The 24888-nt window shown below is 34.6% G+C and overlaps 1 protein-coding gene across 6 annotated transcripts in view; it reads right to left on the reverse strand.

Annotated features, from left to right (window-relative positions):
- The window catches only part of hth (Meis homeobox homothorax), a 273708-nt gene that overhangs the window by 68325 nt on the left and 180495 nt on the right, over positions 1-24888 (reverse strand). For all 6 annotated transcript variants that reach the window (XM_076402447.1, XM_076402445.1, XM_076402449.1 and 3 more), the window contains one exon: positions 4211-4318. In XM_076402447.1, the coding sequence (XP_076258562.1) occupies positions 4211-4318 (108 nt within the window). The remainder of the gene's footprint in view (positions 1-4210; positions 4319-24888) is intronic.

The raw sequence follows: 24888 nt of genomic DNA on the forward strand, positions 1-24888 counted from the left end.
TAATACTGTGAACTATAATAACTATAATAGTATCTAATTAATCATAATATAATTTTTTTTAAACTTAATTCAACTAATAAATAACATGAAAGATTCCTCACAAGAATGTGATTGTAAATCTATAATTAATTAGTGGATCAGTAATTTTCAAAAATAGATAGATAGTGTCTACCTTCTTAATTATATAAACTTAATTTTCCATTTTCCATATATATTTATTGCCCAATTAACAATTAACTGGTTAACAAGTGGATTTAGAACAAAGCCTCATCGATGATCAACAATTGATTGAAAAACAATAACATTATTAATCTAGCGTTTAATAAAAACTCATAAATCACAACAAGGGGATCTAGAGCAAAGCATCAATGAAGAACAAGAACTGACGTCTCTGGATGCTCTCACAATTCTCTTATTTTTTCCAAGAATACCTAACCAAGGCACATAATATTATTTATGAAATTTCAACGAATATATTACAATATTAACAGTTCCACGTTATGTAAATGTAATCCATATTTTGCTTACAAATGATGACACAAACGAAAAAAACACCTGTAATATTAATTTTAAGGTTATATTTAATAAGTTTGTCAACCAAAAAGTATATAGAAATAACACGATTAAATTTAATACCGTTATCACGTGTGGTAAATATAATAATTGTTTGGTAATTGTTATACAACCATCATCTTATTAAACCAGAAGATAAAATGTTTTTATATTTACTGTTATGTCACTTTTCCCGACTATAAAAACCGTAGGACTAATCAACATTCATTAATTGTAACGCGTCACATAAGTGGTTGTTATAAATGACGAACATCTGGAAAGATATAAAAACCTCGACGCTGACAACTTCCCGTAGGTAAATAGTGGAATAATGAAATAGCGGACGAAAAAACCGGAGGGAAAACACCGGGACCCGAAGGTCGGAAATCGTTAAACTCACCGACGGGGCATTTAAAACCCGATTTAATCGAAAATTATCAATCGGCCGGGCCATAACCAATCAATATAATCTTGGCAAATCGGCATTTTCCCCGTCGAAAAAGGCCACTTTCGACATTAACGACGCCATCTTGGCCGTTCATTGTGCTAGTTTTACGAGCGCTTTTACGACCAGCTCCTAACTTTTATGATTCGCGTAATATCACTCCGAGTGCGGGTCTTATTAAGTGACAGTAGTCGCTCTCATAATCTTAAACACACATAACCGCTCGCACACAAACAAAACCTACACGATTCCGGATCGGAGGTTTCGGGGCGTGATTGTTTACAATTGTACGCCAGATGTGTCTTGCTCGATTATTTTTATCATCTTAGGATATTAGGAGGACCGTAATGGCATTCCGTCGCGTCACTGCACCACATAAATTTAATTAAGATTCTCTTGAGAAGTATTTGTGTAATTTTCAAAGATTTTTTATGAAATGGCGAAGGAAAGCTCCTTCGCCATTTAATAATAACTGATAAAACAATAGGTAGAACCGAGGAGAATAGCAATTAACTGTACAAGTTTAATGGAGAAAAAAAGAACGAGAAACTTTTGTTTTGCCACCGCGAGTAAGAATTTTTCCCCGAGAAAACTGCACGTATTTTGTCATGGTTGTCAGGAAAAAAGATCCATCTCCGATTAGTTGAGCGAGAACCGATGCGAGCCAAGCGAAACGTTCCGAACGGAGAGCGCCACCGCCGCCGAGGAAAAAAGAGGAGAGTCCAACGTCGCACCTCCTCCGACAGCGGGGCCTCGCCATGCGACCGGGACGCCGCGCACGCGCACCACCTCTCCATGGCTGCGAGGCGGGAATGCGACCGTCGCCATGACGACGACGTCGACCGTCCCCCCTCGCGCGGCGGTGATGACCCGGTCGGGCGACGGCGCGTGGGGGGGAGTCGCGTGTGCCGCGCGCCAGGAGGAGGTCGGATGGCATGTAGGGGCCGGCGCACCAGGTAACATCGTCGCCGATACGACGGACCTTATGGAGGTTTTTTGCGCGGTATCTGTGTTTTTGCACGCCAGGTATCGGATCGTGTACCTCGCGGACCCCGAGCACGAGCCCGACAACTGAATTTGTCGAAAACGATTTCGGTCATGTATCATTTCGAAGTACAATTACGTACTCATTTTCCAGCATAAAATTACAGTAGTACAATAATTCCCACATCATCGAACGATCGGGTATATCAGGAATTAATGCAAAAATTATTTCTTCTTCTAATTATCTAAAATTTATGGACGTCCTTCAGGGGCAACCTGTTAGAGGTGATTAACCTACGTCCTCTAATTAAAATAACTAATTAGAACGCGTTGCGTAAATAAACCGCATTATCATACCTCTTACGGCCCTGACCTAGCTCCACGTCGCCATTACGTTTTCTTTAATGATGATGGAGGATACTTCGTTCCTTTTTTTTAAATTGATTCATTACTTAAATTAATTCATTCTGTTTCTGCGGAAATTTACCCGCTGCATAAATTGATATTATGTTCGGCGCGAAATTTCATCTGTCACTATAAATTAGAAACGTTCGGCGGTTGATGTCTCTGGGTACAGCATTCGGATACCGACTAATTAAAATAACTAGTCGACGAAAGGTTCCCGTACGCTGAGACCCATTATCTTGATTCTTTGTTTTATGATAAACGGACTATTTAAACGTATGCATATATATTATAAAACCACGAAAAACTATGAAAATAAGATAACGCGCATGTTATAGATGATATTATAGATCAATTTTGGTTATATTGCTTTAATTATAATAAAACCTCAATTTTATGAGTCAAAACAAAGGACTTAATACAAAATAATTAACTCCTATTATGGATATAGGTAGCGAGAAAAAATATAGAATATTAATGATAAATATACACATCAAAGCAGATAAATAAACAACAGTCCACAAAGAAAACAGATAATAAATGCAAGCCATAACACTGATATATTACCAGTTAAAACGTTGTCTTTCCAGCTATTACTTGCAGCAGTTAGAGTTGTTTTACTGAAACTACTTTTTCTCTTGTGAGTTTATTTTTAAGTAAAACTGATTTTTTTGGATGATTTTGAACATCGATGAAATAAAAAAGATAATTGTCTATTTTCTCTTAAAATTATTCAAGTACCTACAATAAAATATGCCAAGAAAGAATGTGACAGTGGATAAAACATAAATCCAGTACTATACACGAATCCAAATGAATTGTTAGTTCTATGGCCAGTGATGGACGAAAGAGACCAACGACAAAATGTATTTTCAGTACGAATGTATTGAAGTACTTCTTATCAATACATGTGTAACTTTTAAAAGGTTGTTACTTCTTTGTTTGGGCAAAATGCGCATTGTTTTAGCTTGCGATTGTCTCAGCTCTAACAGTGTGTTTAAATCATAATTTTGAAAAATAGAACTAGAGATTGACAATTAATGAAGCGATGACACAGTAAGTCGGCATTAGAATGATGGAGAAAGGTTGTTTCTAATGTTGGTAAAGAAAATATAAATGAATTTAATAAAAAAATGCCAGTTGAGTAGTCAGCAAGAGATGAAAGCGACCAAAGACAAATTGTATCTTTAGTTTGAATGCATTGAAAAAATCTCTACGGATAAATGTACCGCTTTTCCGGGAAAATACATTTGTTGGTAAATAAAATATAAATGAATTAAAAAAGATTGTTACGTGAGTGGTCATCAATCGACAAATGCGACCAAAAACAAATTGTATCTTTAGCACGTATTGAAATAATTGCTTAAGAATAAATATATCATTTTTAAAAAGTTGTTTCAGCTAGAATACTGTTTTTAGATCATATTTTTTAAGAAAATGAATAGAAACTGATTATTATCGCGATCACATCGTGGATAGAAAAAGTATAGAAAAAGTTAAGTTAAAATTAAAGTAAATCTTTTAAGGATCAAATCTATTAATAATTATTTTGGTGCCTTTAAAATTGTGAAACAAAGTTGTTTCGAATGTTGGTAAATAAAATATAAATGAATCAAAAAAAGAATGTTAGCTGTGTAGTCAGCAATCGATACATCTTTACATCATCAGTAATATATAGTATGACGGCATTAGAATGATGGAAAAAAATTGTTTAGTAAATAAAAATGATTTTGTATAAGCTTACCATGCTTTATATTTAAATGTTAAAGTTGATTAGATAAAAAATTAGCGATAATATGAAAGATATTTCGTGTGTTGACTTACCGGGGCTGCCAAGGAAGACCGAGGAATATAAGACGCCTCTTCGGGCGGCATCCGACGCTGCCCGGGCGTCTGGCGGCGACGACCACTCCCGCCTGGGACACCATTTACCTGGAAAAAAGAAAAAGACACGAGATCAGATAGGAACAATCAAAATAAAATCCTCCGGTCCGGGCCCGATTCTCGCCCGTTCCAGACGGAAAACATTTACATAATTGCGCGGAGGGGGTGGGGGAGACGGGCGGCGGCGGCGAGGGCGCGTATGAATATGCAGATGGGGCTACGCCCCATTAGCCCCATCGTCGTTGCCGAGGCAGAAAGAAATTAATTAAGTTGGTATTGTCGCCCGTTTAGAGACCGGAGTCCCGGACGGATTAAAAGCTCATTCCCGGTTGTGTTTCGGGTGGGAATACGATGGCGCTTCACCGTGCGCGATATAAGGAAGCTGCAGGATTAGCCGGAATGGCTCTGATATTGCTTTTAGTGACCGTTCGGTACGTTTATCTTCCGTCATTTGCATACGGTCGCATTGGCGCGGCAAATCTCGGTGATATAGGGTCGCAGCTTTCGAGACACATGCAGAATTTATGGCATAAATAACATATTTTTTTTGGCATGGCAATAGAAGGCGAACGCGCATAAAGTTTTAAAATTTTATTTTGTAAGTGTGCGAATTAATGACGTTTCTTAGATATTAAGTAGCGTTGGGAACTATCGACTGAAAACAGTCGAAACTGTCGATAGTCGCAAAACAGTCGATAGTCAAACTAACGACTGAAAATAGTAATCAAAGATCAAATAGCGACTGAAACAGTCGGTAGTAAAGTTTAGTCAATTACTAAACATAGTCATTTTCAGTCGATAGTTCTCAACACTAATATTAGGCTTATATACTAATTTGAAATTGTAACAGATGGCGTTACTGCATGCTGACGGGTCGCATTTGTGGAAAGTAATTTTTCAACTTCAATGTGAAGAAAAATACCACTGAAAGTCATCGAATGCTGTTTGAAGCTTATGACAACCATGCTCTATTATATTCAACATGTGAATACTGGTTTCGTCATTCTAAAACTGCTGATTTTGATACCGGGAAGGTTTTGATACCGGATAGGGAAATAGTGATCTGAACAAAACTTCAAGACGAGGATTTGGAACAATCATCAATGGGATCGCCGTCGGCTGCAATTCATCGACAGATCAAAGACAACACTGCTTTTCTCCAGTATGGGGCATCGACCATATGTTGAAAACCCGGTCAAATCATATTTGGAAACATTAATATGGGAAGTGCTACCCCACCCGTTGTATTCTCCAGACCTTCCTTTTTCTGATTACTACTTGTACTGTTTCAACATTTCAGTTCTTATGAAGATACCACAATATGGATTAGCTTAAAAAATGCGTCGCTCTTTCGAAATATAATTCCTAAGTTTCCTGAAATATAGAAAAAAGTAATGGCTATCGATGGACAATCATCGCACAAATTGAGCTAGATATCTATGCACTAGAGTATAAAGAAAACTGTCTGATCCATGTCACTGTGAGAATTCTTGACAAACATTTATGAACGACATTATATAATGGCATAATAGCATAGATGGACCTCGAATAACAAAATAATTTTGTTAACACGCATCTTCTTTCAATTCCCACACAGAACCGTCCTTGTCGAAAAATCCTCTAGATAAATAGCCTAAAAATTGTGATAATGATAAATTACCCCTACAATTCAGGTTCATATTTTTATAAACACATAAAAAGTGAATCTCTTTGTTGAAAATTGATTGTTGGTGAATCTTTTGTAAAGGTTCAAGATTTCATAATTCACATTCACATAACATTAAGATGTCTGAAATAAAACACAGATGATTTTTCTCTATTACGACAATTACAAGACAATATTACTTCATAACCATATTCAAACTTTTTATGTTTGACTAAAGCCACCAATTTATTACAGTTACAGTATTGTTATTGTTAAGTATATTTGAATACTATTTCTTATTTGATTACGATATATATATATATATATATATATATATATATATATATATATCTATATATATATATTTCAATTATTCTATCAATGAAAAAATTAAATGAACAAATTAATGACGTATATCAACCGGTCAGTGGAGTTTAATAGTATACTACAATATAATAGTGTCATATGAAAAGTAGTTAAATATTCCGGCTATATATGTTAAGTTAATATTAATTTCACTCCCACAATTCTCAAAATATTATGTTGTTTCGCTTTCAATAACATAAAATAATTCTTCATTAAAGTAGCCAATTATACATGATTTCTGTCTAATTGATATAAATTTATATATACTGCGATATTTACATGTCTTGAATAACTACCGACTAATCTTTCTGGCTGAGATGTAAGAAATCAGTTCATTGTTTCGGAAGATTTCCTAAAGTTTGTGGTTTAGATATTTGGACAATTATCGAATGTTTGTTTATAAAACTAAATTATTGTGCAGGTATACGCTTTTTATCTCTACGATTGATATTAGGATTTCTTTTCTTTTTTCAGGAAGTTCAAAACTAGAAAACTATATTTTTTATGAGTCATAAATACCAGGGTTCAGTCCTGAAAGAATGTATTCAATTCAATTGAGCGATATAAAATACGCTACTGCCCCTACATTTTAATTAAATTCGAACTATTGTAGTGTTTGAGTTTAACCCCGCCCATTTAATAGCGTCTGAAAATTATTGTATAATTCACTGACATGAATATTATAGTGAAATAAAGATATCCTTTTAATTTAACCAATAAATTAATTTTAAAAACAATATTTCGCTGGTAATGTGTTATATCTCTGAAAACCGTATCCAGAAATTTACAAATTATTTATGATATGCCTGCCTTTCTCCGGTGAGTCGATCTATCGCCGTTGTAAAGGGTTTCCAACCCGAGGCAACTTGAACAGAACACGAGAGAGAGACCAAAAAAAAACAATCTTAAACAAAACGGAGTGAATTTAATGGGCCCATAATGTAAGAAGAAAGACTGTTGAACGTTGGGTCCTCGGGTCTGCTTCGTATCAACGCACCCGAATTAGAAATATGAAAATAACGAAAACAATGTAACAACGGTGTAAAATATTTTGGTTCGGTTCGAGTCGGCATAGTCTAAATATTTATCTAGCTCCAACGTAACCGTTACGAAACCGACAAGTTTCGCGGCGTTCAGGACGCGTAAACATCGCGTCCAAGTTTCGCATCTCCTATATCTCGCCGCGTTTATTATTAAATAAACAGTCGCTAATTTAAAAAAAAAAAACGCATAAAGATGTCTCTGACGAGTGCCAGAAAAATACGAAGCTCAACAAAAGACCGAGCCGGGTAGTGAAAAATCAACCCCCTAGGAAGGATTGGCGTTGTTGGAATCGATGACAGCCAGATGACGATCGAGGTTTAGTCGATAGAGAATACGATAAATGGAAGGGAATGTTGGAACTATTGTTGTTGGCTATATTGCGCTCTCTCTTTCTCTACCTACAGTGTATAATCGGTTATTTTGAAATTAACCGTTGATCAAGTGAACACAAATAATCTAGAATATTTAGATTTTGTGATGTATTAACAATAATAATAATTACATTTGTGCTATTCCTAGTATTGTAGCATACATTGGTTTTGAAATACGGAAGAACAAAGGTAAAGGTTAAGTTTTATAAAGTTAAATTATCCAACAGCATCAATTTTGTTTATAGTGGGAATATTGCAGATTTCAAAACCATAACAAGAAGCAAAGAAGAAACTTATTGTTATTGTTCATATAAAGACGTTTCAAAGGTATCAGATAAATAATATACAATTGTACTAGAAGTAGTACTAAAGACAATTATTACTTTAATACACATTTTGTTGTAATTAACCATCCATTCGTTTTAGATTAGTAAATGTACAATACGTTAACCAACAGCTACATAGTCAGATCCGTAGTTAAATCATTACTGGGGTTTGTCAATCAAAAATAGTAACAAATATTCCCAGTAACTGATAAACATTAGACATTTATTTTAATCATGATATATTTTAGTAACGATTTAATTATTATTTTATAGGCGAAGCGGTGTTTTAATTTGTTGACCAAAAGTTGAAGAAAGCTAAGTTAGAATAAGAAAAGAAATTAGATAGAATTTTGTAAGATGCAAGAATAGTGGGTGACGATAGTTTGAAAAGAGCAAATATACTATTAAGAGTTGACATGAATCGAATAAACAAAACATATAACATTAACCATGAATGGCACCCTAATGATTTAATGACTGCTACTCTGAAGGTGAAAGAGTGAAACAAACAAGGAAAAAAGAGTATATTTTTATAAAGGAGCATAGGTAAATAAATTATTGTAAAAATAATAATGTATAGACTGGAGACCTCTTTCAGATTTTGAGAAGATTTTGTTTTGAGATAGATGAATAACATATACAAATATAGTTTATAGACTTTCTATAAAAATGTTTCAATATGATGTCTTTATGTAAATATGGTGCATGGACTTGATGTAAATAAATTTCAATATAATCTCATAATATAACAGGTCAATTGAAAAGTCCCCGGCTTACCATAGTAAAACACATTTTTTTGGCAAAATTAGTTTTTTTATTCAACATAATTCCCGTCAAGGTTGATACACTGATTATAGCGACCCTCCAGCTTTTAGAAACCTGTTTTGTAGTACGATTCGTCCTTTGCTTCAAAATAGGCCTCAGTTTCGGCGATCACCTCTTCATTCGACGAAAATTTCTTTCCAGCGAGCATTCTTTTGAGATTTGAGAACGGGAAATAGTCGCTGGGGGCTAGATCTGAATGTGAATCAAAATGTTATAATTCACAAACTAATGATCCGACAGCTGTCAAATTTATACAGGCATTTTTTGAGGGTTAGGGCTATCTAAAAAACATATGGATTTAATTCTAGTAGCGCCGTCTATGTGTCAGGTCGGGGGCTTTTCAATTGACCTGTTATAAATACGGTGTTTTTCATTCCGTTTTTTTTATTTGCAATAAAATATACTAATGGAATATGATCAATCTTCAAATGTTTCCTAATTTTTATTTAAACGGTAAACAAAATTACACTTTTATTAATTGAAATAAACGAAAACGCGCATGTGCCAAAGCGAAATTACCTTCTGATTACTGTGTCGCCGAGCCGGGTAGTTAAGTTCGAAATCAACCCCCCCCAGGAAGGATTGGCGTTGTGGGGCGTTGTTGGAATCGATGACAGCCAGATGACGATCGAGGTTTAGTCGATAGCGCCGTTTCCACCAGCGGTGCCGCGCCGCGGGAGGGTGGACGTGGTGGGTTGAGGAGGCGATTGTCGGTCTTTTACCGAACCCGATGCGGCGGGTGGTCATCAAATGAGACATTACGAATTTAATAAGGAGCCGTTCCGGGGTTTTCGCTGACTCAGCCGACGCCGATCTTGTTCTGCTGCCGCGGTCGATTGTCGAGTCGGACGTTTGACGGCCTCCGGTATTGAAAAACTCGGTGTTGCTCGTCAATATCGGTTTTTTTACTGACGTCTCCGACAGGTTACATAGCAGAAATCTCAATTTTGTGCCCAGCGTTCGCCTATACTACTTAGCGTCGGCCATAATGCCTACCGATCGACTCGATCTTTTTTAAATCGATTTCTTCGTCGTGTATCTTATGAAAACGGGGTCAGTAAGCAGTTTTTTTTTCAAACAGCGGATATCGAGTGAAGAGTTTAAATTTATTGCCAATCGATTGCATTCAATTGGCGCTAACTTGTGATTTTTAAAGCTATAACAGCGTTTTTAAATGGCAATTTTGAATAAAAGAAATATAAATTGACTGATTATCGAAGCCATGACAACAACGGGTAGAAGTTAAGCTAAAACCGGAGTATATATATTAAGAATCAAATTTAATAACGGCTATCATGGCGGTAATAATTTATAAGCCGGTAGAGGTAACATCTGTAATATTGCATTTAATATAATATTAATATTGCACTTTTCTGTGTTAGTTCTTCGTAATTTTTCTGGTTATTAGATCATATCCACGGATTTTTTATAAAACTTGTTGATAATATTTTTTCCATGGAATAGGTCTATTTAAAATAGAAAGTATAGGGGGACGTAGTAATTTTATTTTCTTCATTTTTAGATAGCTCAGACGGATAGGGTTTAAGTTTCAGTTGGTATTCGTTTCCTATACTTGAAGTCCTTGGTTTTGTTCATATCAAAATGGCTCAACTGTTTAACCTCCTTTATTACTTTATTGATCTTCGGTTATTAATTTTTAATTATTATTATTTAATTCAGGCTGTCAGGAGTCGCGCGACGTATTCCTAGATATTTTGTGTTATGTATATTGCTGCTGTTACTATATCAACTTCCGTTTTTAAAAATAATTTTAGAAAAATCATTCTCTAAATAGTTATTCAAAACCTAAAATAGAGAAGCTTAGCTTAGGAAGAAAGCTGTATGACACATATACTTTTATATCACGTGACGATATCGCATTACCAGTAACATTTACTGTTTTTATTTTCGAAGAGCGAAGGTCCAATAAAACCCACAGTCCAAAATCCACATCAGACAATGATCTGTTGTCGATGTATTTATTTTTTAATTAACGAAATTGTCCACGAGGAATTCTGGTTCATCGAACAATATAATTTTCTCGAAGAATCAAGATACTAAACTTAAATCTTGTTTCGTCTCGCGACACTATATCTAATACAAATTGGATTCTTAATGTAACAATATTCTTAAACCAACTGTATATAATATTGTATTGTTGTCGAACAGTGATTCTGTGGAATTCAACTTAATACTTCATTTAATTGAGCTATAATCACACACATTTCTTATTCGCCAAAATTCAATTAAACACCAAACGAAACTAGCTATCTATTGAATGAGAGTAGTAAAATACCTCAAATAATTATTTTTAAAATCCCCTTACTATATATGTAAAACAAACTTAAAATAATATGTATTACCTAAACGATTTTGTTTAATCTACATTATAGATTTACTAAATTCGTAACAAAAGATTATTGTACATGTTGATGGGTATTATCAAAGACTCTATTGTTTCAAAAGTGTTTAATGATGTTATAATATAACATGTCGATAAAATTCTATAAAATGTATAACAATTAACTAATAAGAAAATTGAACTTAAATTTGGTTAATTAATTTTCCGAGTTTTATTACACCATCAAAGTTGTTGGGATAAATATCAAAATAAGAATTAACATGAACTAAAATTATAACTACTCGTATATATCGAATAATAATTATATTGAAATAAATAGTATATAGTAATGATACAAATTCTTCTAAAGCTAAGGTAATTTTCAATTAAATATCCTTGAGCAGTGATATGCTTATTAATCCTCATTATTCTTTCACTTTATTTGTCGAACAAACTATATAATCTGCATCGTAAACTGGTTACGATTTTATATAAATTGCCATTGTTCTAGGATTTTCTAACGATTTTGGGGTTATGATATATTTTTTTGTCAAATAATCAGACCTGTTATTTCAATGATGTCACGATAGAGAAAAACAGAAGCACTATACCCGTGTATATAATGTTTTTTATTACAATATCGATGTATATGTAGATAATATTAACGATATTTGAAGTGGTTCAGTTATCATAGAGCAAACTACACGTCCGTTGGTTGCTGACATCTCTTTTATATCCACTTTTGTCCAACACGTATCCTGTCTCGGTCCCGTTATCTACTGTTTAGTTTAGACTAACCATAACCCGTATATTCAATAATACAATATTTGTTCAGTACTTTAACATTGCCCTATATCAAAATAAATCTGTAACTCTCAGTTCTACCTGAACAAACATTGTCTCATTGTATACATACAATATCGAACGTATGTCATGCTAATCGTATTTTTTAATTAGAACGAGGAGTTAATTTAATGCCTTGATTTCGAACGGTTCTGGTATTTCGATAACTATTATTATTGCTGTCTGTGTATATTGATTGATTTCAGTTTTATCTTATAATCTATACGCTAATATGCGAAGCGAAATTTTCAGATCTTTTTTAAAGAATATTGCATGTTTTCTCCTGCTCTGTGAGTCGGACATAGTAAATATTAAGAGTTTGAACTTATATAATGAACATTACTAACAGGTATATATGACAACTTTGAAAGAGAAAACATTGATTCGAGTGGTGGTGTTTAAAAAAGTTGAAACAAGCATACCTTATGGTTAAATTCCCCCATTGAGCGATTATTAGTTTCCATGATCAATGCCGTAAATTGAGTATTTTCAATTATTAGGTGTCTATTTAATTAAAAAAGCATTTGGACTATATGGATGATGTTTCAACTTTTTACTTGGAAATAACGCCTTTTAAGTGATGACGGCGTTTTAGTAAGTTTTTGGTAAATGGTACCAATTTTGTTTCTTAAAGTTCTTTAACTCGAGTATTTTTAGGCATTGTTTTGGTAAACTTACCATGATTTATCCATTATCCGAACATTTTTAATTTTATATAACAATTCGAGCAATAAGTGTTACGAATGGATTACTTCCCTAGGATTACTTGCCCAATCTCCAGTTTTAGAGGCTTTGAGGAACTGTATGTAAAAAGGCATAATTTAATAATTGAAAAGAGAGATATTACTCCAGAAACAGTTTATCAAAAAAATAAACAAAATGCTCCATACTTATGTCTCGAACGAAGTGATACAGTCCTTCCAGAACTCACAACAAGTGTATTTCAAAGTGTTAGCATTAAATACATCACAGGAGTGTCACAGATTTATGATGTATGATTATGATTTATGTATTAAAGGTGTAGACTTAGATAGTAGAGTAAGAGTTGAAATAGGATATTTCACACAGTTCACTTATTGTATTCTACATGCCATGTATATACTAAGAATCAGAAGAACGAACCAGTGAGTATAAACTGGGCAGATTGTTGATCCACTAAGGGTAATATACGTGTCAATGTGAGACTTACTGACCAAATAATTCATAATTGTAGCAATTAGTATTTTATCCTTTTTGGTGAAATAATGTGGCACTCATTTAATTTTTTAAATTCAGCAGAGAAATTTAATCAGATGTCGTTTTATTTGGTCTATAGGACATCCAATACGCCGTTCCATCCAGATGTTCACTACTGAATTGAAAGTCGAACCGAGTTGATGGAAACAAATTCGTTAAAATTAAAAAAATGTGACATATTTCCGCGCATCCAATAAAATACCGTTGCGATTTATGAAAAATGCGATACCTTAAAAACAATTAGGTTCTTCCGCTGCGTGAATGGCGAAAAGCAAAACCCGAAAAACAAAACAATAACACACCATCCGACACTCCCCGTTTCGGCGTTCCGCCGCGTACGTGGCTAATTGAAATTAGCAACTCGGACCGAACGAAGACGGGGGTTGGGGGAAGAGGGGGTGGAGGGGTAAGGTTGGGTGAGAGGGAGAGACGGTTAAGTCGACGCCCGCGAAATCCGGGGTACGTCGAACGGGTCTCCCCGCCGCCGGGTCTCTCCAGACCCGTCCGTCCGTTCTCCCCCACTCTCGTTCTCTCTCTCCTACGTCTTGTAACGACAGGTTGTCGAAATTAAAGGGTGGAAGTTTGATTTACGAATGGAATTGGCAGGGGATGCACGCGAACATCGGCGGCCAATGGGGGTAGTCGGCGCCCGCGACGCCTTTTCTGTTCCCGGCCAGTGTAGGGCGTCTCGAACGCCGTCGGCGAATCGTCGGTCCGTGCGGATTTTCCACCCTCGGTTCCATTGTTCGGATTTTATTTTGTTGTTCTGTTTCCTCGGTTCGACTCGGTCCGCGAAAACATCCGTATCCCGACGGTCGAAATCACCATTATACGGAGAGATGTCGTGGGTCATTTCAATTAGCGTTGGGAACTATCGACCGACAATGACTATCGACTATTTAGTAATAAAACCGATTTGAAGAACTTTTTTTCGGAAACCTGTTAATATTTAATCAGCTATTCACACTCAATACAATGAACATCATTAATTTCTTTCATATAAAGGGCATTCATCTCCTTCAAAGTTGACCGCATCACCAAAAGTGGTCTAACTCCAAAAATAATTAGAATTTCAAAATATGGTTTTAGGGACATTATGGAGGTCTTCGGGTAATTTATTGAATGAAACTATGTTTCCCTTAACACTTTATTAATAACACTAACAATTATACAACTAATTAACTAATGAAAATGTATGGATGTTTGGACGTCGAAAGATGAATGAATCTGCTGTCTATTTTTCTTCGTGCCCTTGATCGTTTTGGTCAATCTTATTCTGTGGCCAGTTCTCGATAAGAAAAAGATGCCTGAAGTCACCACAACATATTCTTAAAAGTTATACAAACATTCTCGGTAAAAATAAACTTCAAACAACGAAGAATCTCAGTGACAGTGATGACAGCACTGGAATATTTGCTCTACTCAAAATATAATAGATTATACCTGCTGCTTGATGCGCATCTGAAGATCATTTCATACCCATTCTTCAAAAATACGAGCATTACTTTTTATAGCATTGGAAACTATAGACTGAAAACGAATATCCACTGTTTAGTAATTGACTACTTTTTACTATAAACTGTTTCAGTCGTCTACTTTCAGTTACTATTTTCGGACCTACTAGTTTCATTCTACTTCTTTTTAATGTCCTGATCTTGCTGTCCTAGCCGCGACCTTGAAAATAATGTGCCGAATTTATGCTTACATAGATTTATATGTAATATATGTGGTGTCATGTTTTGTTTGCAGTATGATTGTAAATAATAATTTATTGCACATTAATAATAGCATAACATTTTGGAACTCTATTTTTTAAGATTATTTATTATTGTAATAAAGTAAAATGAACAACATTTTGATTAATGAATAGAAAAACAATTTTAACTGCATTTATGTTATCTTGACAATTATTGGGTCTTTTTCATAGCACAGAGAATCAAACAATTATCTATCGTTCTTTCCTCTCTCAAAATTAACACAGGAAGGAATTCGTACACCTCCGTCTGTTATCGAAGAATTATGAGAAGAATTCTGGAATGGAAAAACAATCGAATTTCTTATCGCTAGTATTTTTACTATCGACTAGTTCGACTGTTTTGCGACTATCGACTGTTTCGACTATTTCCAGTCGATAGTTCCCAACGCTAGTTTCAATCAATGCACGCAAAAAACCTCACCAGTTCCTATATCACGTTGAATACAATCCGAACGGCGCAGGAGACGAAGAGGAAAAAACCCATGATATACAACGCATTTTATACGTCGATCACATTCATTTAAGGAATCTGTAAGAAAAATCGCCACAACAAGAGAACAATAAGGAAGTCGCAAAGGGGACCGATGAGAAAAAAAGCAACAAACGTAAATAACATCGGTTCTTGCTCGATTGAATGGATACAGCTTTTAATATCGAAGATACGTGTAGAATTTTCTGATGGTGAATAGGAGAGCCAGATGGGCATAATTTATGACATGTTACAGCGGGTTTTATGATATGGCTTAATTGTCGGACGGCGTAAAATACGGTCGCCGCTAGATAAATATGCGAAAACAATTTCGATTCTAATTAATAAAAATACCTAGAATACATAATTATCCTTCTTATAATTTAACTTTTAGTTAATCTGTCAATTAACGGCCAATATTGAAAGCGATACGTATAAATCATGATTAATTATATTAGTTGGTGTCAACAATTAATGAATAAGATACTGGAATTTAAATCTGTTACACTAAATTTTCGAATTTTATTGCAACATCAACATTGTTGGGATAAATGTTAGAACGAGAATTAATATGAACAAAAATTATAACTGCATATATCGAATGGTGATTATATTCACTACGAATTAAGTATTAAATATAATTACACTCTTGGGAGTTATCTTTGAATGAACCTTGAATATTATTAATTATCAATCCCCAAGTTACTCTTTCATTCTATTCGTCGAACAAACTATATCATTTGTAAATATGTCATAACTTGGTAAAATTTCATATAAATTGCCATTATTCTAGGACTTCTGGATGTTTAATGATTTTGGTAACGATTATTTGTTTCATAATTATTCTTTTTATAATTAAAATTGTATTTAATCTGTTAAATATCGACTAAAACTGAAAGCGATACCTATACATCATGATTAATTATATTATTTTATATCCACTTGTTTAATCAGACCATGAAGATTATTGAAAGCATCTTTTACACAATCAGTAAGTGATGATTTTCTTTTAATTGAAGGATCCATAAAAGTGTTCGTGAAAGGAAAAGGAAACTTTCCTGTGTTACAGTCTTGTAGACCAGTTTATAAACTCAACGATACAATTCTGAATTGTCTTTAATCTACTAAAATTTACTAAATACACCTCAGTTTCACATATTACATTAGTTAGAATTACATATATTAGGTTTTTACATTATTTTACCTATGCATGATTGAATATACTATGCAGACTTTTGGATCCAATAACAAACACATGTTTGATTCCAATTCAAGGGATGATGTTTCAGATTCAATTTCTGTATGGTTCTATTTAAATTAAATCAATCAAACATTTAACAAACATAATGTCGAATAAACAGCTAAAATTAAGTTATATTTGGAAAATTATGAAATATACTGGAAAATAAAAACGAATAAAAAAGTAATATGCCTAAAACATTCTAAAATCATTACAATATCAGCATATTTAATGAACGACATATAAAAATACCATCCAACTTCAAACAATCAACAAAGACGCAACGCCGAAAGGATCATCTTTAAGTCATTGGAAATTCGTACAATTCGAATCGAATTAAGACGGAATCAAGGCCCACTCGAATAATAAACGAACGATAATTGACGCTGTATTAATGAAAATTATCACACGGTTCTAATTAAGGGCAATAAACGAGACCGCGTCGAAGAAAAAGCTCGCCGCCATGTTTCTCGGCATTTACGTAATCGATCGGCATTAATTATGGATTCAGTTAAATACGGACTAGCCGCATTCCCCCGATCTCTTTGTGAGATTTTATTTTAATTAGAATAGAACGTCGATGAAATTGTACCGGCTTTTATTTTATTTTTCCGTTTCGTTAATATAATGCCGGAGACTGAGGAATTGGATAAGGAAAAAAAATTGATATACGGTCGGTCTTAACCATAACCACTTGTGAACTTCGATCGGCCTTACATCTTTACATATTTTCTGTCTGATGCAGAACGGTAAGTGTTCTAAGCGGTCGGATGGTTTATTGCCGTTGTCTGTATTATCTTCAATTGGCCATTGTTTCTCTACGAAATTGTATTTATTATTTCTAACCTATTCTATGTTTCGAGTATTGCCGTTTAACGATTACCTAATTGGAAAAAACTATTTTGTTTTTGATTAGTTGAAAGCATTAGACGTAATTTATTTGAGAGACTGTTACCTGATGGTTTTGCTGAAACTTTAATGAGTGGTGTGTTGTGCAAAATGCATTTAGATGTACAGAGTAGACAGATTATTTGTTTAATTGAAATTGTTTTCCATAAATTTTCAGAAATATCGGCTCTCTACAATGAAGCAACAAATAATATATAAATTTCTTACAGATTTCTAGAATAATTCTGGACTTATTTTTCAGTAAATCTGAAATCATCGCCAATCATCATTGTCTTATGGTCTTGGTTTTTGAAGGTTTTTGTTCGCAGTGACGACATTGGTATTTATCTTGTATACTTCTTGAATTATTTGTAAAATTATATTACTTTCACCTCCTTTTTCTAACATAATTTGTATTGTTGCTCTTCTTGTTCTGTCCGCCATATCCGTTTTCTTTTAGGTTTAAACTTTCTCCACTATTAGTCTAATAATAATTATGGGATCTTCTAAGCTTCTTCCTTCTCGGAATCCCCTCTGCCATTCTGTTAGCAACTTATCTACAACTGATTTCAGACGGTTTTCTATAATTTTCTCATAACAGAGTCATAGACAATCTCTATATATTTAATACAGTCTCTTTTTCTCTCCTTTTATGTATCCGAACAAAATTGGCTAGTTTTATGGGATTTAATGCTCTTTCCATACTCTATTATATATTTCCACCAGTAATAGTAGTTAAGCACTATCCCTCCACACTCCAGATAAACCTTAGTTGGGAAAAAGGATACCTCAAAATATAACAAAAAGTCAGTAGTTTTTTGACACATTTTCAACATTTTCGGTACTATCTTATCTTGACCTGGTCCTTTCCCGTTCTTCAGATTTCTGTATACACTCTTTGGTTCTTCAATTCTTATCTCCGATGTGCTCTTTCTTTTCTTGTTGGTTTGCATATCTTTTAAGTGCAATTTCTAAAAGTAATGCTTCTACCTCTCCATTATTTTTTCAATATTTAATAAGTTAAATAACAATCATTTTATGAACAAAGGCTTCTCGATTTACTTATTTCTGACACTGAGGTTTGTTGTTTTCAAATAAACAGTTATAAGTTAAATTTGATATGCAATTTCTACACTTATTATTTCCCAACAAATCTAATTTATGTCTAGAATATATTGAAAATAATACCATGGATTTATTTTACCAGAACAAAAATTTAATAATGATAATTATTCAAAATATCAAAAAATTTTAAATTAATGAATTTCGAATCATAAAATTCGCATAATTTGCACAATATCACAGAGTATTTTTGTTTCCTGCCTCTTAATTTGAGAATAACATAATGAAAACACAAAGGAAGTTTATTTTGTTGTCAGTTGTAAAGTAAAATGATTTGACATTCTAAAGATTTAGGGGATTTAGGAAAAACAGCGTCAAAACAAGTGAATGTTTTCGTTTAGAACAATAACAGTATTGTTTGTCACTCGATATTTAATTATTTGTTGGCTCTCGAGGTAATAATACGTATGGAGAATAAAGCAAAATGTTTCAGCGTCTTTTAAGATAATATGGACTTTCAAAGGCAAGTTTCATACTAAAGATTTGATATCAGAATGCATCAGGAGCTCGATACCCTCGACGAACATGTCCGTCCCGATCGAAGACGGACAAGACGCCTCGACCCGTACCGTTGAGTGATCGGGGTTGGATAATTAGCGCTTGTCGCGCAGCAGCAATTAAACCGAACGCGATATTCTTTGATTTAAACGCCACCGATGAATCATCGGCTTGGTGAACGCGCGTGCCGTACGACGCCATCGCTAATTGGTCCAACGCTGGCGCGTTCTAATTAATGACGCCATGTTTCAAAAGCGACCGGCCCGCGACCTACGTCAACGGTCGCGATGTGGCAACGCCGCCGCGGAGCCCCGTCCCTCGCGCCGCGTCGCCGTCGCCCAACGACCAAATCCACGACGTCCCCGACGTCGGATGGCCAGTGAAATATGGTATTCATTTCGAACGCCTCGTCAGGGCCCAGGAACGTTTTTGGGTTCGATAAAATACGAGAGAAAAAAAGGATATACGGAGCGAGGAGGTTGCCAAACAGGGTGCGATATCCCGATAATTTAGAAGAGATCATTAAATATGGAATAAAAAAGACAATAATGAATTCCATATGTTATTAGGTGTATTATAGGTATATTATTGGTATTGAGTTGTGGACCCCTATCTATTATCCAGGTCATCCAGAATTGTCATAATATATTTTTCTCATCTCAGTTTGATACTAACTAATCATTAATCACGGAATTATTTAATGTTTATGGTGTTTTTTCTTTTCTATTAGGCCTATAAATTAATTTTAAATGATTCCTTTTATTTTATTGGAAGCTTTATTGTGAAAAAAAGTACAATACACTTTATTTCAAGTGTTGGTCATCGATGACCGCTACTTCTTCCCATCATTCATGCAATTTACGGATTCCATCTCCAAATAACGATGTATCTTTTGAGGCAATCCATAAACCCACGAAGACGAAACGCTGTTTAGACAGGTCGCGACTGATATGTCAGATCGAGTAGTAATCAGAAGGAGAAAGGTCTGAAGAATACGTCGATTGGGATAGCACTTTCCATTTTAATGATTCCAAGCATGTTTTCACCGGTTTTGCAACATGTGGTCGAGCGTTGTCATGCTGTAGAATAACATTGTTGTGGTTTTAATGTATTACGGCCATTTTTGTACAGTGCTTGGTTCATATGAGTCAATTATAACTGATAACACTCGCCATTAATGACTTCATTAGGTTTTATCAGCTCAGACTATCCTACAGCAAGATATTCGGCTTTACCGTTGATGTTGATGCAAAACCAGATGGTATCTATGGCTTTTTCAAAATCCTTATACCAAAAATAATAACAGGATGCAAATAAACTTTCCGATCTTGCAGTTAAAACAGTATTTCACACATGACTGTGTTTCAATCTCTCTCGGCTTCAATTCATACGCCACAAAATATCGGCTTTTGGATCATTCTCATATTCTTCAAGGGATTGGAAATGGTTTATTGTAGTATTCTCAACAATTCTGCACATTATTCTGATGTTTTACACAGATCATCATCGAATAATGTCTTCATCTTCTTCAATTATTCGTCCTTAAACTTTTTTAATTGTCAAAATTGATCAAAATCACTACGTTGAAACCAGTACTCGCATGATAAAATCGATGGAGCATGGTTATCATAAGCTTCACACAGTCTTACATGACCTTCAACTGACCTTTTCTCTAAATGGGAGTAAACAAGTAAAACTTGGGGCGAATACGATTTACTCAGTACAAATTCAGATATTTTCAACGCATTGAAAATACTTTTTGTTCACACTTCCACAAAATAACACATTCTGAAATGATATGAGGCTTCAAATTGAAGATGGTTACAAACATATCCGTTGCGATTTAATACGGAGTAGCACCATTTGTTGTAAATCCTTTAAAATTAAGTTTTAGGCCAAATAAACGCGAGTTCTTCACACACCAAATAAAATAAATTAAGACCGATTATCGTGGTTTTGGGTACAAGTACATTATGGCGTACGTCAACTGGTCGTCGTGCATTGCAAAATATTTAGTAATATCTTAAATTCCTCTTTTATATTCATTTGTATTCGTTCTTTGGTATTAAGTGAATGTCGCCAAATTTATTCCAAACATGAAAAAAAACCATAAGACAACAACCGCTGTCGCTCTTCGAACAAATGAATACATTTATCGAAATCTAAAAAAGAATACGAAAACCATCGGTATGGTATTAATTAATTTCGTAAATTCCAATCTGTAGATGGGTAATGTGATCAAATTTTAATAATACAAAGACTGAAAATACCGAAATTACTTTTTCACCAAACCATTATTTCAGTTTCCTTTCACCAACCATGGTTTGAACTGGCCTGGATATAAATTGATGACACTATTTGAACAGACCCTGTACCATTCACCAGAAGTGTATAATAAAAAAAACGAAGAAAAATATCACTCGAGATCTACGCTTGGTTGACCTTAAGAGGTCAAATCGGGCAGGTCTTTGACACCATCATTTAAAAAATGAATACAAATGTGTCCATTGCGTTTTCGCTTTCTGTGGGTAAGCAGGTCAGAGCGGATGTCGTAAAAGAAGACCAATGGCATGAGTTTGAACTTTTCGAGTTGCAACAGATCCGTGATGTTACGATATATCTGGCAACACAAATTAACATAAAATACATTTTTCAAAGCTAAATAAAGCTTTTGAAAGAAAATTTGACATTTGTACAAAACGTGACGCGTTACTAATGCTTAAATACTTGACAGTATTCATTTTTACAAGTGTTTTTGTGACTTTATTTCAATTACATTCAGATTAATTATGAATGTTAATGTGTATTGTTCAGTGGTTCCTCAAGGTGATAACACATTGGAAAAAAGACAGTGGCTAAATCTTACAAGGCGCGACCCAGCAGCTATATCTTCAAATTCTGTCTATATTAATAAATACTATCCATGAATTCTTCTTTTTATTGTTATTACATTACTCTCTGGCTATTTGAGTACCTGATAACTTTACTCATATTCCAGTATACACGTTAACTTACATATAACAACTCAATTGAAAAGTTCCCGGCCTACCATAGTAAAACACATTTTTTTGGCAAAATTAGTTTTTTTTATTCAACATAATTCCCTTCAAGGGTGATACACTGATTATAGCGAACTTTTTGATATCATTTTTGTAGTACTTAGTCCTTTGCTTCAAAATAGGCCTCAGTTTCGGCGATCACCTCTTTATTCGACGAAAATTTCTTCCCAGCGAGCATTCTTTTGAGATCCGAGAACAGGAAATAGTTGCTGAGGGCCAGATCTGGAGAATACGGTGGATGAGGAGGCAATTCGAAGCCCAATTCATGGATTTCTGGCATCGTTTTCACTGACTTGTGACACGTTGAATTGTCTTGGTGAAGCAGCACTTTCTTTTTCTGCATTAATCGATTGGATTTCGGAGTGAAATGATGGAGCCATATTTCATCCATTGTCACATATCGACGCAAAAACTCGGGTTTATTAAGCTTGATCATCTTCAAACACTGGTCCGAATCATCAACTGGTCGTTGTTTTTGCTCAAAAGTGAGCTCGCGCGGCACCCACTTTGCAGAGAGCTTTCTCATACCCAAATATTCGTGAATTATATGATGTACACGTTTAGTTGATATCTTTAGAGAGTCTGCTATTTCATTCAATTTCAATTTACGGTTATTCAAAATCATGTTGTGGATTTTTTAAATGTTTTCGTCGGTAACAATCTCTTTTGGGCGTCCACTGCATTCACTGTCTTCGGTGCTCATGTCACCAAAGCATACCAATCCTTGATGGTTGAATATCCTGCATCAGTGTCCGGAAACTCGGCATCAAGCCAGGTTTTTGCTTCAACTGTATTTTTTCTCAAAAATTCGGGTTTATTACGCTTGATTTTTTCCCTTCAAAAAGTAATATTTTACCAACACGCGAAATTCCTTTTTATCCATTTTTTTCACAATAACAAAAGTTGTTTCACTGAAAATGCTATAATTCACAAACTAACCGTTCCGACAGCTGTCAAATTTATACACGCATTTTTTAAGGGTTAGGGCTAACTGAAAAATATATATAAATATATATGGCATATGGATTTGATTCTAGTAGCGCCATCTATGTGTCAGGCCGGGGACTTTTCAATGTTCGGACCTGTTATGTTATCAAATAGAATATATATAAATTCAACTTTCTTATTTGAGCTGTAGTTGAATTATTTGTATAAGCAACGTTTTTTGTAGTATCTGCTTACTAGATGTTTCAGTAGGTTTTCTACCATTATCACCGAGTACTCGGTAAGTAGGTAGGTCTCAGACGGTAAGAGGCCCCAAATATTTATTTACTTGCCAATGTATATTTCGTACTTCTTTTTCTAATATTGTACAACCCTTCATAGCCATAAAAGCATCAGTATTTCTACAAAGATTAAACAATGATGACTGTAAAGATAACAATATCGAGTCGTTTCTTGGTAAATTTGATATATTTGTTTATTTTCTATGCTATTTGTAGTATAAAACTGATTTTATTACCTATGATACTTTGGTATATGCCGAAATAATATTAACGAAAGCGTTTTACTTTTACTAAAATTTAAATAATCACACTCACGCAATATAAAAACAAATCTTCAATAGAAATGGTTTTTTTCAATAGAAAACAATTTCCAGGTGTCTTGAGGGCCGAGAAAAACAAATATTATTCACCGATCTTTGCCCGTATTTCCCAAAAGGCATATTTCATCCTAGTTGGCGGGGACTTTTTATTATTTTCCGTGCATCTTTTATTAATTTATTAAACATTGGGCTTTTGCGCTGGTTTCGTGGCGGCCACGGTGGTCATCATCGATGCCGGCCGGGTTGGTTTTTCGTATCGTTCACCATTCGACACAAATAGAGCAATTTATTAGTCGAAAGAAGTGCGGCTTTTGCGAAACAGCAATCGGACGACAGTCATAAATATGACGTGCGTATAGAGATGTCCGTCTCGAGTGGATTTATGGAGCCTGACTGTTGGGAACGCTGCGGGGAGGGAGAGTTTTTTGATGTACTTCGACTGGTGGGAAAGCAACTGATAACGTTTTGATAAAATGGTGAAGTTATTTTTCAAAAAAAAAGTTTAAAATTGATCAGTGTTTTATAATTATTCTGATTATTATACATTATAAATATATTATGCCAAATTTATTAAGCAGGATACTTAGTTATAAAGGATATTGTTAATGGTGAGTAAAATTTTGTTAATATGAAGTTAAAAAAAAGGATGGTTATGTTGGATCAGCTAGTAGTGCCCCACAGTTCGATACCATACATCCAATATGACAATGAATGATACTAGGATTGGAATAAATTGTTCTATGAGCTTTTGAGTTAATCACTCGCTAGTAAAATTACTTTATCATCTATACGGATTTTATTTATTGTTTGATAACATAAATAATTGATGCAGGTTTGAAATAAAAAGTTCCTGGTGCTTTTCGCGATAGATGGAGTTCATGAAAAGACTCACGACACACTGAAAAAGTCCAGTGAAAGATGGGAATGACGGAGAAATCTTGCTTGGAATGTCTTGAGGCTTGTTCTGATTTCCGTACAACCACAGAGAATAAAGGAAAACAGCAGGTTCCGCTATGTAACCAGAAGTCACAGAAGTTCCTCAA

Source organism: Rhynchophorus ferrugineus, unplaced genomic scaffold, assembly GCF_030347505.1.
Source record: "Rhynchophorus ferrugineus isolate W39M unplaced genomic scaffold, kcgeb_rfMv2 rfM4, whole genome shotgun sequence".
Lineage (NCBI taxonomy): Eukaryota > Metazoa > Arthropoda > Insecta > Coleoptera > Curculionidae > Rhynchophorus > Rhynchophorus ferrugineus.